Genomic DNA, 16,686 nt, shown 5'->3' with positions numbered 1-16,686 from the left:
GTATGTAATCTTGAGAATTTGGATGGGGCTGACAAATCGAATTAGGGCATGTCAACAAATGTAGCTGTCTTAACAACATGTTGGTATTGTCTCCTCCCACAGGTTCCCCTTGCAAGATGAGGTCAGGCTGCAGATATGGGTAGACAACATGAAGCGAGAGGAGTGGATCCCCAGCAGACACCAGTACCTGTGTAGTGAACATTTCACTGAGGACTGCTTTGACCTGCGATGGGGGATCCGGTACCTGAAACACACTGCCTTCCCTACCATCTTCCCTCACACACACCATGTAAGTAGACAGACACCCCTTCTATGACACCCAACAAAATTAGCACAAGTCTTAATGCCCATTTCCAGAATAGTGATTAATATTAGAGATTCACATGACTTTGATCATGCATTTTACACTGATCGTCATTGCAGTGTACAAAGCGTTGTGTTAGGATTTTTTCTTTGGGATTCATCAGGGCTGGGGTCAATTCAATTTGAGGGCAGTCGATTCAGGAATTTATTTTAATTTAAAATTCAACAATGGAAAAAAAGTTTTGAAATAAATGGCTTCTACTCCTCAGTTTATTGAGAAGTCATTGAAAATAGATGCTGTTTTTTCACATTTTGAATTGTTATTTAAGTTTACCTGAATTGACTGCCTTGATTCTGAATTGAACCATCCCTGGAATTTGTTAAAGTGCGACATCAAATTGTTTTGTTTGTACAACATATTTTGCAGCGAAACGCTTTAATTTCTAGATCCAACAATGCAGTACACCTAATAATACACAATAATACACACAAATCCCCCAAATAAAAATAAAGAAATTACAGCACTATACATGGCTATATTATGATAGCATGATTTCTGTTTGTGTTTTACCATCACTCTTTCCCCTCAGGATGAAGATAGAGCCATTTCCACCAGTAAGAACACCACCAAGCCCAAAACCAGGATATGCGACGCCAACATTGAACTCATCCGCTCCCCCTCCCCTCCTGGCAAGAATACACCTCTGATTCTGAAAAGGACAGTCAGAGTGGAACCAGTCGTGGTGAGTGTCACTCCTGTCCCTAACCCTGAGGATGCGAGTGAATCTACGGTCACTACACTGTTATATGAAAGACCGCTTGTTTCAGACACAGAGGCCTCTACTCCTAGTGAAATGGTCCTGGGGGAGGTGATGCTCTCAGAGACCCAGGCTGCAGTGTGTGAGGTGAACAGAGAACGATCTGGAGACAGTGGTGGGATACTGACAGCCTCATGCTTGAACCTGTCTGGTGAGACACTGCAGCAGCTGGATACACTGGACTCCACTGTGACTGTGCTCTGCTGTGAATCCGTCGTCCCTGTCGGCCATTTCTCTGAATGTGAAGCCACGGTGGACGCCCTCCATGTGGCCCTCGGTCAGACGTTTAGGATCTTCCCTCTGGAGCTGCGGAGGGAGGAGTGGGTGGGAGACCGGGAGGAGGGCCCCGGGGAGGGGGAACACATCTCTGTGTACGAGCACTCCTACTCCAAACAGGACACGGACCAGGAACAGCTGTGGAGGAAGACAGCCAGCCTCCACAACAAGATCATGGAGCTGGATAGGAGAGAGGAAAGCACCATGGCTAAAATACGATCGCTTGAGAGCGAGATGGCACATCTGAAGAAGAGCAACATTGTTTTCAAAGAAAAGCAGAAATTACTAGAGGACTATATTACTTCTGCGTTGCTCTGATGTCTTAACCCTAGTGCTTTGTTTCCATTAACAACGGTCTTTCTGATGAGATGTGTTTTGTGTTGTTATTACACAGTTATTACAGGGTTATTACAGTCTCAATCACTTGTACTTATTTATTATCTGTTTACATGTTTCACACGAGTTTTATTACTTACTTGTAGTGAGGCCCTTCTCGGAGAACGTTCTGGGCAGGGGATCCCTGTCCTTCCATTTGTCTCCGCTAGGTGGCACTGTGTCTTTAGGATAGGCCCTGGCGCTATGCACTACTGTTTATGTTTAGAATGACATAAATGTCATTTGGAGTGTAATTTGGAGCGTTTTAAGGGAAGTGATATTCCCTATTCTTGTGCTACAGATGGTTGTTTGTTTTATTCAATGATATAGTATTTGTATATCATATCTACTGTGCGGTCATACGGCTCCTTACTTTGCTTGTTATTAATGTATAAAAAGGGAAATGTTTTTCGCTACTGTTTTATATGTATGTGGATAATAACAAGTATCCTGTGGTATGTAAGTATCTGAGTAATTGAGACGATTGCACCGTTTTAGGTGTATCTTCTTGGTTCTAATTAAATGGTTGAATAGGAAAAGGTGCAATGCTTGCTCACTATTCGAAATATATGTTTATCCAAGCAACTATTAAAAGCTTGACATTTCGGACTTCATCAATGGCCTTCATCAGAACAGGTTCTGATAAATAAACGGGTTCTGGTGAATAAACCGGTTCTGATAAATAAACCGGTTCTGATAAATAAACCGGTTCTGATGAATAAACAGGTTCTGATGAATAAACAGGTTCTGATGAATAAACAGGTTCTGGTGAATAAACAGGTTCTGATAAATAAACCGGTTCTGGTGAATAAACCGGTTCTGATGAATAAACCGGTTCTGATGAATAAACAGGTTCTGATGAATAAACCGGTTCTGGTGAATAAACAGGTTCTGATGAATAAACAGGTTCTGATAAATAAACCGGTTCTGATAAATAAACCGGTTCTGGTGAATAAACAGGTTCTGATAAATAAACAGGTTCTGATGAATAAACCGGTTCTGATAAATAAACCGGTTCTGATAAATAAACAGGTTCTGATGAATAAACAGGTTCTGATAAATAAACCGGTTCTGGTGAATAAACAGGTTCTGATAAATAAACAGGTTCTGATGAATAAACCGGTTCTGATAAATAAACCGGTTCTGGTGAAGGCCATTGAAGGCTGAAACGTCAAGCTGTTAATAGTTGCTTAAATAAAATAATACATTTGATGTTCAACAAGCGTTGCATCTTTTTGATGATGTAACTGTTTGCTCCTTGACTCCCATTGGTTGGGCGTCCTCTACTTCTTTCCATAATGTCATTAAATGGTCAACTGACTTCTCATTGATGAAAATACAACACTGTGGTCCTCTTTCTTGATGGGCTTACATTACCTGCAACGCTTTTATCAATGCACTGGCAATGACATCACACGTGTCATGATGAAACTGATGGTTTCAAGACAACTGGGAACTCAGGGGGGGGGGGGGGGGGGGATCAAATCATGACGTCAGTGATCTTCATGTCGGAGCTTTATGCAGCTGTGGGGGAAAATCTCTGTTGTTATGAACGTGGCGTAACATCGAACCAGAACTGACCATTTCATTTCACATCACTTGTAGTGAAACATAATGTGAGCAACGACTAGCATTACATAGGAGCAATAGTAGAGAGATAAATAGCAGCTACATAAAGCACGACAGCGTTGATAAAAGGGCTGCTTGGAGGCTATTGTGAAGGGAGCTCTAATCCCAGTGTAGACTACATGCTGTTATTTTGACCTGAGATCTATAAGAGAAACGTCACACGTCTCACAGAGCCACTCTGAAGACAAACTTACGACATTGTCACTTTCCCAGTTTATTGATCTCAGGTCAGAAGAACAGCGTGTACACTGAGATGACTGATTGATTACTAGTCTGCAATGCTACAATGTGAACTTCACAGCAATTTCATTGATCTCCGAGAAGACCTTTTGAGCAGTAATGAAGAAGCTGGGGACTTCACTGACGATTTCAAATCATATAGGTTGACTTTGATCATGTAAAGATAGGCCTATAGGTCCTGTCTTTGGCTCTCGATGATTGGCCCACACTCTTGTTCTGTGTCTGTCCAATAGAATGTATCAGCAGCACAAATACAAGGACACACACAACACCCAATCATGTCGGTCATAGGAAAACAATATTTATTCAATTACAGATGTTAATTGCTGTGCTTGTGTGTTTCAATGCAGTACCTTTGTGCTCGCAACACATCTAATGAACTTTGTATTACATTAGAACATGGGCCTCAAAATGGCAATCTGATTTTGCTCCTCACTCTTCTGCCTTTAGGCTCTCTCCTAGTCATCTGACTGCAGCTCTGCCTGTTGCCAAGTCTGCTCCTGTTTGTATCCTAGATCCTATGCAGAATGCAAACTGCCATCGGGCAGGTTTATGTCTGCACTGCACCAACCCAACGGGCTATTTCAGAAAGCAGGATTATTAACTTAGCCAGCTAACTTTGATTAGCAGACACATTTAACTATTGATGTTCTGGTTGATTAAGAAAGCTATTTTGGTTGTTTTTATTGGAAATATTGTTTTGTTTGGAAACTTCAGAACTGTGAAGTTATTTCAGGCAGTTTTGGACAGTTAGCTGGCTAACGCATTGATCCAGGTTTCTGGAGCAGCAGCCTATTCATAGACTTTGTGTGATACAGGAAGAACTCCAGGTATGGTTGAACTGAACATCTAAGCACTGACTTTTTGCCTTTAGAAAAGCACTTAGTTTAATTGTACCCGTAGTCATAACAAAAGACAAGTGGTTGTTAGGTGCCACTGCCATGTGTGGAAAGTCCATTTGTTTCAATGATAATTACATGCTGATGCATTCGTCATAACTGACCTTTCTAAAGGCTCTCATTAGATGCCTAATGTTCACTTAGTCTCCCGTTGACATCACTGCATGACTACGTCAACATTCGTTAGGATTCACCCCCGCATCTTTCTGCACCCACCCCCTGAGAGAAACGCCTTCCATCCCTCGGACCCGAGGCCTTGTCTGCTTCCCAGAGGGTCTGTATAATACACTACTGTGGCCCATTTGGAACGCGCTCCCTGACTGCACTTGCCTGAACGACTCGTAGGAATAAATGAGGTGTTTAGCATTATTCCAACGCATTAGTCAAGACTCTAAACAAACAGACTTAATGGGGCCATTGTTTGTTTTGGACTTAGAGTCTAATTTCATTTCAGAGTAATAAGTCTTTTGATGGTATTATTATTGTTGTTTGTGAAAGGCTAATGCTAAATGAAGCATCCATCCGCTGTGCTATGTCCATTCAAAGATAGAGTATACTTCTAGTAATTGAAGGCGAGCTACTAATCACCTGGAGTCTAAAGTATTAACATGCATTATGCATGGGATTGTCAGAACAGGTCAGTCGTTTTTGCCTTTCATTTGAGAAAAATGACTCCAGAGGGAAAAAAAAACGTTTTTTTCTGGAAGTATTTACACAATCATTATTGGTTCAATGGAGTCGTGGCGCTGTTCCACGTGTATCATGCACATAAGTGACAAGTAACCTGACGCAGCGGGCGTTTCTCTCTCTCTGGTCCTGAGGAGAAAAATGTACTGTCGGTGGAGGTTCTCTTCTGCACTGTTGAATCAATCCAGTAAATGTGGAGGAGAGTTAAGGTGGAGTGTTGCCTTGTCTACGTCCTGAAGAGGAAGTCGCCTCACAGACTCTTCCTATTTCCCCTGAAAACCAGATGCATCCGGTTGTTGCCGACCCGCCGAGGGTGGAGGACATGAGACACGAAGACATCCAATTCATTCACCATGGTTCAATGGCACCCAAATGGCACCCTATTCCCTTTATAGTGCACTACTTCTGACCATAACCCTATATAGGGAATAGGGAGCCATTTGGGATGCACCCTTGAACACATCTAATCTGTCTCTGAGACTGTGCTTTTAATGTACGTGAAGGGATTAGATGGACATTCTGTCAGGTTTTGGCCAGGACTGTTCAGGTTTTGGACACTAGATGTCCCCATTGCACCTTTTTTGAACCTTTTGTTTTTTCCTTGCTCTTATTGTTTGCACCTGTAGGTCGTTCCCTTGTTTGGTATTTAAACCCTGTGTGTTCCTCAGTTCTTTGCTCAGTGTTTGTACGTTAGCACCCAGCCCCAGCCCTGCTGTTAACGTTTTCTCTTGTTGGAGTTTCCAGAGATTCTCTGGTATTGTTCTTGTTTATTTTGGATTAGTCTTTTGAGGTTAGTTTTTTCCCTTGCTGTTCTTACCACTTTGTGGATTTTCTTTGTATTTTTGAAGATATCTATTTTTGTCTCTTGGCTTTTGTTTTGGACGTTGTGGATTTATATTTTTGCCAGAAGATCTTTCCTTTGATTAAACCACCGTCTCTAGTACTGCTGTGTCTGCCTCATCTTCTGGGTTCTGCCGATTTATTAGTGACTTTCTCACACCGGGTCCTGACACATACCAGGGCATTCTTAGAGGATGACATGTCTGATCACAGAGCTGTTGATCTCTCCTGGAGATAGAGGATGACATGTCTGATCACAGAGCTGTTGATCTCTCCTGGAGATAGAGGATGACATGTCTGAACACAGAGCTGTTGATCTCTCCTGGAGATAGAGGATGACATGTCTGAACACAGAGCTGTTGATCTCTCCTGGAGATAGAGGATGACATGTCTGAACACAGAGCTGTTGATCTCTCCTGGAGATAGAGGATGACATGTCTGAACACAGAGCTGTTGATCTCTCCTGGAGATAGAGGATGACATGTCTGAACACAGAGCTGTTGATCTCTCCTGGAGATAGAGGATGACATGTCTGAACACAGAGCTGTTGATCTCCCTTGGAGATGGAGGATGACATGTCTGATCACAGAGCTGTTGATCTCTCCTGGAGATAGAGGATGACATGTCTGAACACAGAGCTGTTGATCTCCCTTGGAGATGGAGGATGACATGTCTGATCACAGAGGGACTAAAGAAGGGTCTGAGGACCACTACAGTCTCTCTCGCTCGCGCTCTCGCTCGCTCTCTCTCTCTCGCACTCAGAGGGACTAAAGAAGGGTCTGAGGACCACTACAGTCTCTCTCTCTCTCTCTCTTTCTCGTTCGCTCTCTCTCTCTCTCGCACTCAGAGGGACTAAAGAAGGGTCTGAGGACCACTACAGTCTCTCTCGCTCGCGCTCTCGCTCTTGCTCGCTCACAAGCACACTTAGAACCACTACAGTGTCAACGGGGAGGAGTGGCCATAACCACTCCCAAGACATACTAATATAGCTTAGCCTACAATTGCCATGGAGACACAAAAACCCCACAGTAACCACTCTGATCCATAAAAGCCAATGAAGAGTCGAAATTGAGTGTTTGTTTGCAGTACAAGACGAGCCAAGTAAACAAACCTGTGGTTACTGACAGATGTTCCCACCATTGTTCATTAGAAATCGTCTATAATTGGGACTGATTGGCTGGGAGAGAAGTCTCTTAATTGAGTTTGTATTGAATGCTCAGTAGGTGTCCATCAAGGCTAATTGAGGCTTGTTCATCAAGTAAATGAACAACATGTTCTTCAGTGAATTCTATAAAGGAGGTGAATGACAGGTGCGGTAATCTAACTGTAACCTGTAGAATAATCCCTGCAGTACAGCACATACAGTTCCATGTAGGAGTCATGTCTTTGGAACAGTGGGCCTTTAAAACTCTGCAGTTCAAACTATATCGAAGCGACACCCCGCCACTGTTTTGGTAAACATCTGTTTTGAGGCTATACTCTGTTTACAATTGCATTGTTTACAAATATTGGAGTAAAACAAGTTTTTTGATTGGGTTCTGATAGGGTACGACAGATAAACTAAACTCATGGTCATTTATAAGTTATATTCTTCAAGAATCGATGGGTAGATTTAATTGATTTCAAAGTCGAAAAATGGATGTAGGAAACGCAGACTGCCCCATTAAAGATAAAGTACAGTAATTATGTGAATGCAGGTAGTGGTTATGAAACCTGTTGGACAAGCCATACTACATATACTACAGTGGGGCAAAAAAGTATTTAGTCAGCCACCAATAGTGCAAGTTCTCCCACTTAAAAAGATGAGAGACCTGTAATTTTCATCATAGGTACACTTCAACTATGACAGACAAAATGAGAAAAAAAAATCCAAAAAAGCACATTGTAGGACTTTTAATGAATTTATTTGCAAATTATGGTGGAAAATAAGTATTTGGTCACCTACAAACAAGCAACATTTCTGGTTCTCACAGACCTGTAACTTCTTCTTTAAGAGGCTCCTCTGTCCTCCACTCGTTACCTGTATTATTGGCACCTGTTTGAACTTGTTATCAGTATAAAAGACACCTGTCCACAAACTCAAACAGTCACACTCCAAACTCCACTATGGCCAAGACCAAAGAGCTGTCAAAGGACACCAGAAACAAAATTGTAGACCTGCACCAGACTGGGAAGACTGAATCTGCAATAGGTAAGCAGCTTGGTTTGAAGAAATCAACTGTGGGAGCAATTATTAGGAAATGGAAGACATACAAGACCACTGATAATCTCCCACGATCTGGGGCTCCACGCAAGATCTCACCCCGTGGGGTCAAAATGATCACAAGAACGGTGAGCAAAAATCCCAGAACCACACGGGGGGACCTAGTGAATGACCTGCAGAGAGCTGGGACCAAAGTAACAAAGCCTACCATCAGTAAAACACTACGCCGCCAGGGACTCAAATCCTACAGTGCCAGACGTGTCCCCCTGCTTAAGCCAGTACATGTCCAGGCCCGTCTGAAGTTTGCTAGAGAGCATTTGGATGATCCAGAAGAAGATTGGGAGAATGTCATATGGTCAGATGAAACCAAAATATAACTTTTTGGTAAAAACTCAACTCGTCGTGTTTGGAGGACAAAGTATGCTGAGTTGCATCGAAAGAACACCATACCTACTGTGAAGCATGGGGGTGGAAACATCATGCTTTGGGGCTGTTTTTCTGCAAAGGGACCAGGACGACTGATCCGTGTAAAGGAAAGAATGACTGGGGCCATGTATCGTGAGATTTTGAGTGAAAACCTCCTTCCATCAGCAAGGGCATTGAAGATGAAACGTGGCTGGGTCTTTCAGCATGACAATGATCCCAAACACACCGCCCGGACAACGAAGGAGTGGCTTCGTAAGAAGCATTTCAAGGTCCTGGAGTGGCCTAGCCAGTCTCCAGATCTCAACCCCATAGAAAATCTTTGGAGGGAGTTGAAAGTCCGTGTTGCCCAGCAACAGCCCCAAAACATCACTGCTGTAGAGGAGATCTGCATGGAGGAATGGGCCAAAATACCAGCAACAGTGTGTGAAAACCTTGTGAAGACTTACAGAAGACGTTTGACCTCTGTCATTGCCAACAAAGAGTATATAACAATGTATTGAGATAAACTTTTGTTATTGACCAAATACTTATTTTCCACCATAATTTGCAAATAAATTCATTAAAAATCCTACAATGTGATTTTCTGTATTTTTTTTTTCTCATTTTGTCTGTCATAGTTGAAGTGTAACTATGATGAAAATTAAAGGCCTCTCTCATATTTTTAAGTGGGAGAACTTGCACAATTGGTGGCTGACTAAATACTTTTTTGCCCCACTGTATATTGGCATGAGGAGCTGTGGTATATGGCCAATATACCACGGCTAAGGGCTGTTCTGAAGCGCAACACAGAGTGCCTGGATACAGCCCTTAGCCGTGGTATATTGGCCATATACCACACACTTGCTTAAGTATGACGATAGCTTTCAAACTGAACATGAAAGGCATTTCTCTTCCTCACAGGCAACTTGCAATCAAGTCCTTTGTTCTTTGTCTGAATGTTTGCAAGATGGATAAACATTTGTGAAGAGAATAGATCGTCTTGTGTTTTTGTCATTTCACGGTCTATTATTCAGACAGTCTGAAAGTCACATTAAGTGACAATGAAGCAAACCACAGCCAGGAGCAATCATAACAACATTGTTATTAAGGAGTTATTGTCAACTCAGTAGATTAGTTATAAGGCATTTGTTAATGGTTGATTAATGGTTTGATTCACCATTTATATACATATTTATCAATGTATTTATATACAGTAGCAGTCAAAAGACTACCTCATGAAGCTGGTTGAGAGAATGCCAAGAGCGTACAAAGCTGTCATCAAGGCGAAGGGCAGGCTACTTTGAAGAATCTCAAGTATAAATTATATTTTGATTTGTTTAACACTTTTTTGGTTACTACATATGTGTTATTTCATAGTTTTGATGTCATCATTATTATTCTCCAATGTAGAAAATAGTAAAAATAAAGAAAAAACCCTTGAATGAATAGGTATGTCCAGACTTTAGACTGCTACTGTATGTTACTGTGTTTAGTTAGCCAAGACTCAACTTGGAGTTCAGTCTGCCTTCAAGTCAAAACTTTCCTATTCCAATGTGTTTTCACCGCAGTGACGGACGAGGGATTTGGCTTTTTGGCTTGAAAAACGTACGTCAATCCGTGAATAGAAGGTGTTGCTGTACTCCTCTAATTATCCCATTATCCAAGCCACAAAACCGAGAAGATTTAAATACTGCTCGTTATTCATTAAACTGCTTTTTTTCGTCAGCATGCTAGGCTAGGTAATGCTAAAGCAACCCATTGGATTCACAACATTAAATTAGGGGCTGCAAAATAGTTTATTAATAATTAGTAAATGGTTTATAAGGATCTAAATTAATCATCAACTGAGGTATTAGTAAGTAACTGTTCTCACATTTCTTAATGTACTCATTAACAATGAATAAATATACCATTCATGACATACTGTATATAAATACATTTATAAATATGTAAATACATGCTGAGTCAAACCATTAATCAACCATTAACAAATACATTATCAATAATCTTATGTTGACAATAACTTAGGTTGACAAATAAGTACATTAGTTGTCGATTATTAATAATTTACAAATTGTTAACATACTATGATCAAACAATTTATGAATGATCTCATAATTCGTAAATAAATTATTTAAAATAACGTTTATAAATGCGTAAATGACTATTTACAGATTGCTTAATGACATTTACAAATGTAGGAATAATGATGAATAAGGGGTAAGTAAACTCTTGACTGACTGTTTATATATTGTTTATTAAGGAACCTTAATATAAAGTGTTACCAAATTGTCAATAACATGCATGCAGGGTTGGGTAGGTTACTTTCCAAATGTAATCCGTTAGTTACTAGTTGTCTGTCCAAAATTGTAATCAGTAATGTAACTTTGGATTGCCCAAACTCAGTAATGCAATCTGATTACTTTCCCTTTAAGAGGCATTAGAAAAAGACCAAATGGATCCATCAAATGTGTGTCATCATAGTGGTCTCTGATTGGTGGTCATCATTTGGTGTGTCATCATCGTGGTCTCTGACTGGTGGTCATCATTTGGTGTGTCATCATAGTGCTCTCTGATTGGTGGTCATCATTTGGTGTGTCATCATAGTGCTCTCTGACTGGTGGTCAGACTTGCTCAGGTGGAACAAACTTTAACTTGCGTCTTTTTACAATTGAATATCATTGAGAAAACACAAAGGTGCCGTAATGTATTTTTTCCCGCAAACATCCTTTCTGAATTTAAAAGTAATGGAACATGTAACCATCTAGTATTTCAACAGCATCTGTAATCTGATTACAATATTTTTTGCTGGTAACGTAACTGATGGTTATCAGATTACATGTAATCAGTTACTCCCCAAACCTGCCTGCATGTGTCATAATCACTTGGCTGGAAGAAAATCAGCTCTGAGTGTCTGCTATTGGAAAAGTATTTTCAAAAGAAAACCATAGGACTATTGTTGAATGTAACAATGGTCTTAATTTCTTTTAAACGTTTACCACACGGTACCATTTTGTTTGAAGCTAGAAGGGAGAGAGCCCAACCATATGTAAGTCATTTGAGTTATTCCTTTGATAGTGTGCTTTACCAGAAAACACTGAATTATTTCACTTCCATATGGAACTTAATATTTGACCTTTATTTAACCAGGAAAAGCCAATTGAGACACAGATGGTCCATTGCAAGGGAGGCCTGGCCGAGAAGGCAGCAGAAATCAACACAACAGTACAGTAATGTTAAACATTAAACATGAAAAACAGTTTTACCTGAGCACAACCACACGACCCCACCTACAGGAAACAGTTACACTCCTCCTGAACAGAGTTCTGCACCAGCACAACCACACGACCCCACCTACAGGAAACAGTTACACTCCTCCTGAACAGAGTTCTGCACCAGCACAACCACACGACCCCACCTACAGGAAACAGTTACACTCCTCCTGAACAGAGTTCTGCACCAGCACAACCACACGACCCCACCTACAGGAAACAGTTACACTCCTCCTGAACAGAGTTCTGCACCAGCACAACCACACGACCCCACCTACAGGAAACAGTTACACTCCTCCTGAACAGAGTTCTGCACCAGCACAACCACACGACCCCACCTACAGGAAACAGTTACACTCCTCCTGAACAGAGTTCTGCACCAGCACAACCACACGACCCCACCTACAGGAAACAGTTACACTCCTCCTGAACAGAGTTCTGCACCAACACAACCACACGACCCCACCTACAGGAAACAGTTACACTCCTCCTGAACAGAGTTCTGCACCAACACAACCACACGACCCCACCTACAGGAAACAGTTACACTCCTCCTGAACAGAGTTCTGCACCAGGGTTTTAAAATAATGTTAGTATTAGTAGATAGATACTTTCAGACTTGTTCAGTTAATTATTCAAATCATGTACAGACATGTGTTTTATTGTTGCATTACACAAAAACAGAGAAAATACAGATATCTATGTAAAGACATGTCAAAGTTCAAACACGTCAATAAATATATGGACCAGATAGTCATGATAAATACACATTATACTCACAAAGCAACCATTCGTTGTTCACTGATGCCCATATCCTTCCTCACAATAGTTTTTCTGGTGGCCTGTCATCCCAGATAATCAGTGATTGATCTGGACAGGAGCTCACCGGAACTGAGTACCGCCACCTCAAATGTTCTACTGCTCCAGTTCCTGCACCTCTTATAGAATATTAGCTTGAAAGAATATACATTACATTTGCTTACCGCTGAGAGCTGAAATGGCCGGCTTGACGTACCAATATTGATGTTGAATCAACAAGGATATTTACATATATTTACATGTGTCTAAACCATGGGTCTTCAATGACATCAAAGAAATGCTATATACAGTAGAAGGTGAAGCAGTGGAGTAGGGGGAGTTTCCTTACTGCCCATATGGTCCATCAATAGCTCTGGTCCATGGTGTTATGTGTGGCTTGCTGATGCTGAGCCTTCTGTGAAGCTGAAAGTAACGCCCCGGACCAGAGCTAGTCCAACATAGTTTCTTCTAGCTGTAGTAAAGATAGATCCAAGGGTTGGTACAGCTGTTTAGACTGGCAAGCAGCATGATGATGACAAACAGTGGACCTGAGAGTGAGAGAGAGAAAGAGAGGGGATATGGCATGATAAATATAGCACTACAGGTTTCCACAGGAAGAATGGGAAAGGTCATGCAAATCAATGGAACTGGAGGCCAATCGGTGTGATTAAACTAGATACCTGTGGCTTCTAGATACCTGTGCTCCTAACAATGTAGTAAAATGACAAGCAGGTACGCAAATAAAATCGAATTTACCATTTGTGGGCGCTGTACTGGGACTCCATGCAGACCACAACTGGACCACAAAGAAGGGGCTCCAGCATATCGAGTAGACCATAATGATGACGAATGTCATTTTGACCGTCTTCAACATCGCGCTCGAGACCCCTTTGGTGCCCGTGCGCCTGTCGCTCGTGGAAGCCTGGAGCGCCTTTCTCTTCATGTTGAAGTATATCCCCGTGCATATTTTAATCTGGCAGTACAGTAAGATAATAACCGGGAGAACAAACACTGATAAAGTGATCCAGCTGATGTATATCTTAGAACCCCAAGGTTCGATAAATGTCGCCCAACAATCATACAGGTTGTCCTCTAGTTCTTGGAGAGAGAAGATGAAGAGTTGCGGAGTGCTGAAAGCCAGAGAGATCAGCCACGCTGCGCCTATGGCGACGTACCTCTTAAAGGAACCCTTCACGAACGACACCATGGGTTTGCAGACCGCATGGTACCGATCTATGGTCATGGCCACTATCATGTATGTGGAGGCGAACATCCCAACCACCTGAAGATATTTCACCGACCTACAGACGAAATCTGAGCCTCGGAACCGGTGTGTAATCTCCATGCAGAGCTGCGGTAGGACTTGGAAGAAAGCGACCACTAGGTCCGCGAAGCACAGGTGCAGAAGGAACAGATGGGTCCTTGTATTCATCTTGCGCTTCCTCCAAAGTGCATGTAGAAGGCACAAATTCCCACATGTGGCTAAGACAAAAATCAATCCCAAAACTCCAGCTTTTAGAAGCGCAAAGTCGTGTTCACCTGTTTCATCAGTTCCTCCCACGTCCTCCCGCTCCGAACTTCCATTGCCACTATAATTGAGTTGTAAACTCATTGTCCCTTACAATATTTTTTGGTTACTATTTGTTTTTTCATTGTTCATTATGTTCAGAAAATTAGGTCCAATACTTTCCTATTGGCAATTCGGCCACTCTGTCGCCTATGATGCGCAGTGGCTCTGCGCAGCAGCAACAAGTGCTTTAGCTGGTAGTAGCGTGGTGTTTGCCTGACGACTCACCCTGAATTTAATTGCTGCACCTTCAAGAAACGTCAGTTTGGCCACCCGGCGCCATGTGGTTGGGTAGCCCTGCAAGCATCGTCTGACTATGACATTTTGTACGGACCATCACCGTCCGAGAAAAGATGGGCAGCAACGACAGGTGCACCAGAGCTGTAGGCCTGTTTAAATATGGCTCTGGATGCACCAATGAAATCAGAATGTGCTGTATAGGTAGGTGCGCAGTGCGCATTCCCAGAGTGCAATGAACATCCAGGCTACGTGTTCAATATGAACACCTCCCCTGGCTTCACACGTGAGTGCACATTCATTTCCTTCAATGTCCCTCATTTCCATTTCCTGTCAATATTAATTGTGGACATAGACCTGTACTTTGTGACCACCAGCCACATGGGCCTGATGAGAAGCCTTTCTTCCTCAGAATACTAAAGGAACAGACTACATCCACCCCTAAACAACACTCTTTCAAATTGAATCCATGTTGAATATGATTGATAAAAGTCAGGTATAAGGACTCGTATCCTTTACAGTTGAATGTAAAAGAACATTGGTCGTGCATTTCCCCCTCAGCCTCCATGTATCAATACGACCCATGTTTATTTAAAAGCATCAAGTCAACAACTGTAATGACTGGTCAGGGCATATTCTTGGAGAAAATGAATTCCTAGAGATTCACTGTGGTAAATGTCATATTGTGAAATTATGTGTTTATACCGTTACTCTGGCCTCTGTGAGAGCACTTCTCTCAGTTCTGTTTCACCCAGTGCCTTTGTGACAGTGGTGGAGAAAAGGTAATTTGTACAGTACTTATCAGCAGGAAGGCACATATCTGAGAGGATGTATTGAAGCTGAGATTTGTGTCTAGCAGCTTGCAGAGCCTTCGCTCCTGAGTGATACAGTGTGCTGAGTGCTGTTATTCATTATCCACAACCTCTCCACACCATCACTGTGTTGTGTCCCATATGACACCCCATTCCCTACATAGTGCACTACTTTAGACCCTATGGGTCCTGGTCAAAAGTAGTGCACTATATAGGGAATAGGGTGCCATTTGGGACGCAGTCCACATCATGCTAGAATAAAAGGCTGTTCTCCTTCAGTGTGAGGACACACCGACACTGTTTATGGCGCTGTTAAGTACCACATAATAGTATTTTCCTTTTATACATCTATTATGCAGTTAATGCCACCTGTCCATGCCACCCATAATGCCACCTGTCCATGCCACCCATCATGCCACCTGCCCATGCCACCCGCCATGCCACCTGCCCATGACACCCATCATGCCAGCCGTCATACCATCCACCATGCCACCCATCATGCCACCTGTCATGCCACCGGTCCATGTCACCCATCATGCCGCCCATCATGCCGCCCATCATGCTACCTGTCCATGCCGCCCATCATGCCGCCTGTCCTTGCCGCCCATCATGCCACCTGTCCATGCTGCCCATCATGCCACCTGTCCATGCCGCCCATCATGCCACCTGCCCATTCCATCCATGCCACCCACCCATCCATGCCACCTGTCCATCATGCCGCCTGTCCTTGCCGCCCATCATGCCACCTGTCCATGCTGCCCATCATGCCGCCCATCATGCCACCCGTCCATGCCACCCATCATGCCACCTGCCCATTCCATCCATGCCACCCACCCATCCATGCCACCTGTCCATCATGCCACCTGTCATGACACCCATCCATGCCACCTGTCTATGCCACCCGTCCATGCCACCCATCATGCCATCCATCTATGCCAACCGCCCATGCCACCTGTCCATGCCACCCATCCATCAATCAATCAAATGTATTTATTTATAAAGCCCTTTTTACATCAGCCATGTCACAAAGCGCTGTACAGAAACCCAGCCTGAAACCGCAAACAGCAAGCAATGCAGATAGAAGCACGGTGGCTAGGAAAAACTCCCTAGAAAGGCCAAAACCTAGGAAGAAACATAGAGAAAAACCAGGCTCTGAGGAGTGGCCAGTCCTCTTCTGGCTGTGCCGGGTAGAGATTATAACAGTACATGGCCAAGATGTTCAAACGTTCATAGATGATAAGCAGGGTCAAATAATAATAGTCACAGTGGTTGTAGAGGGTGCAACAGGTCAGCACCTCAGGAGTAAATGTCAGTTGGCTTTTCAT

The 16,686-nt window shown here is 42.7% G+C and overlaps 2 protein-coding genes across 5 annotated transcripts in view; one reads left to right on the top strand and one right to left on the bottom strand.

The window, feature by feature from the left end:
* LOC129864919 (THAP domain-containing protein 5-like) overlaps positions 1–3,114 on the top strand; it is a 3,562-nt gene extending 448 nt beyond the window's left edge. For all 4 annotated transcript variants that reach the window (XM_055937245.1, XM_055937242.1, XM_055937243.1 and 1 more), the window contains exons 2-3: positions 103–289; positions 894–3,114. In XM_055937245.1, the coding sequence (XP_055793220.1) occupies positions 149–289; positions 894–1,715 (963 nt within the window). In that variant the 5' untranslated portion in view covers positions 103–148 and the 3' untranslated portion in view covers positions 1,716–3,114. The remainder of the gene's footprint in view (positions 1–102; positions 290–893) is intronic.
* Positions 3,115–11,542: 8,428 nt separating this feature from the next.
* Positions 11,543–14,690, bottom strand: avpr2l (arginine vasopressin receptor 2, like). Its single transcript, XM_055937241.1, has 2 exons — positions 13,502–14,690; positions 11,543–13,293 (listed from the first exon to the last, which is right to left on the bottom strand). The coding sequence occupies exons 1-2, from the start codon at positions 14,355–14,357 to the stop codon at positions 13,214–13,216; spliced, it is 936 nt and encodes a 311-aa protein (XP_055793216.1). The 5' UTR covers positions 14,358–14,690; the 3' UTR covers positions 11,543–13,213.
* Positions 14,691–16,686: the final 1,996 nt, after the last annotated feature.

Source organism: Salvelinus fontinalis, chromosome 11, assembly GCF_029448725.1.
Source record: "Salvelinus fontinalis isolate EN_2023a chromosome 11, ASM2944872v1, whole genome shotgun sequence".
NCBI lineage: Eukaryota > Metazoa > Chordata > Actinopteri > Salmoniformes > Salmonidae > Salvelinus > Salvelinus fontinalis.
This window is presented reverse-complemented; position numbering and strand designations above follow the sequence as displayed.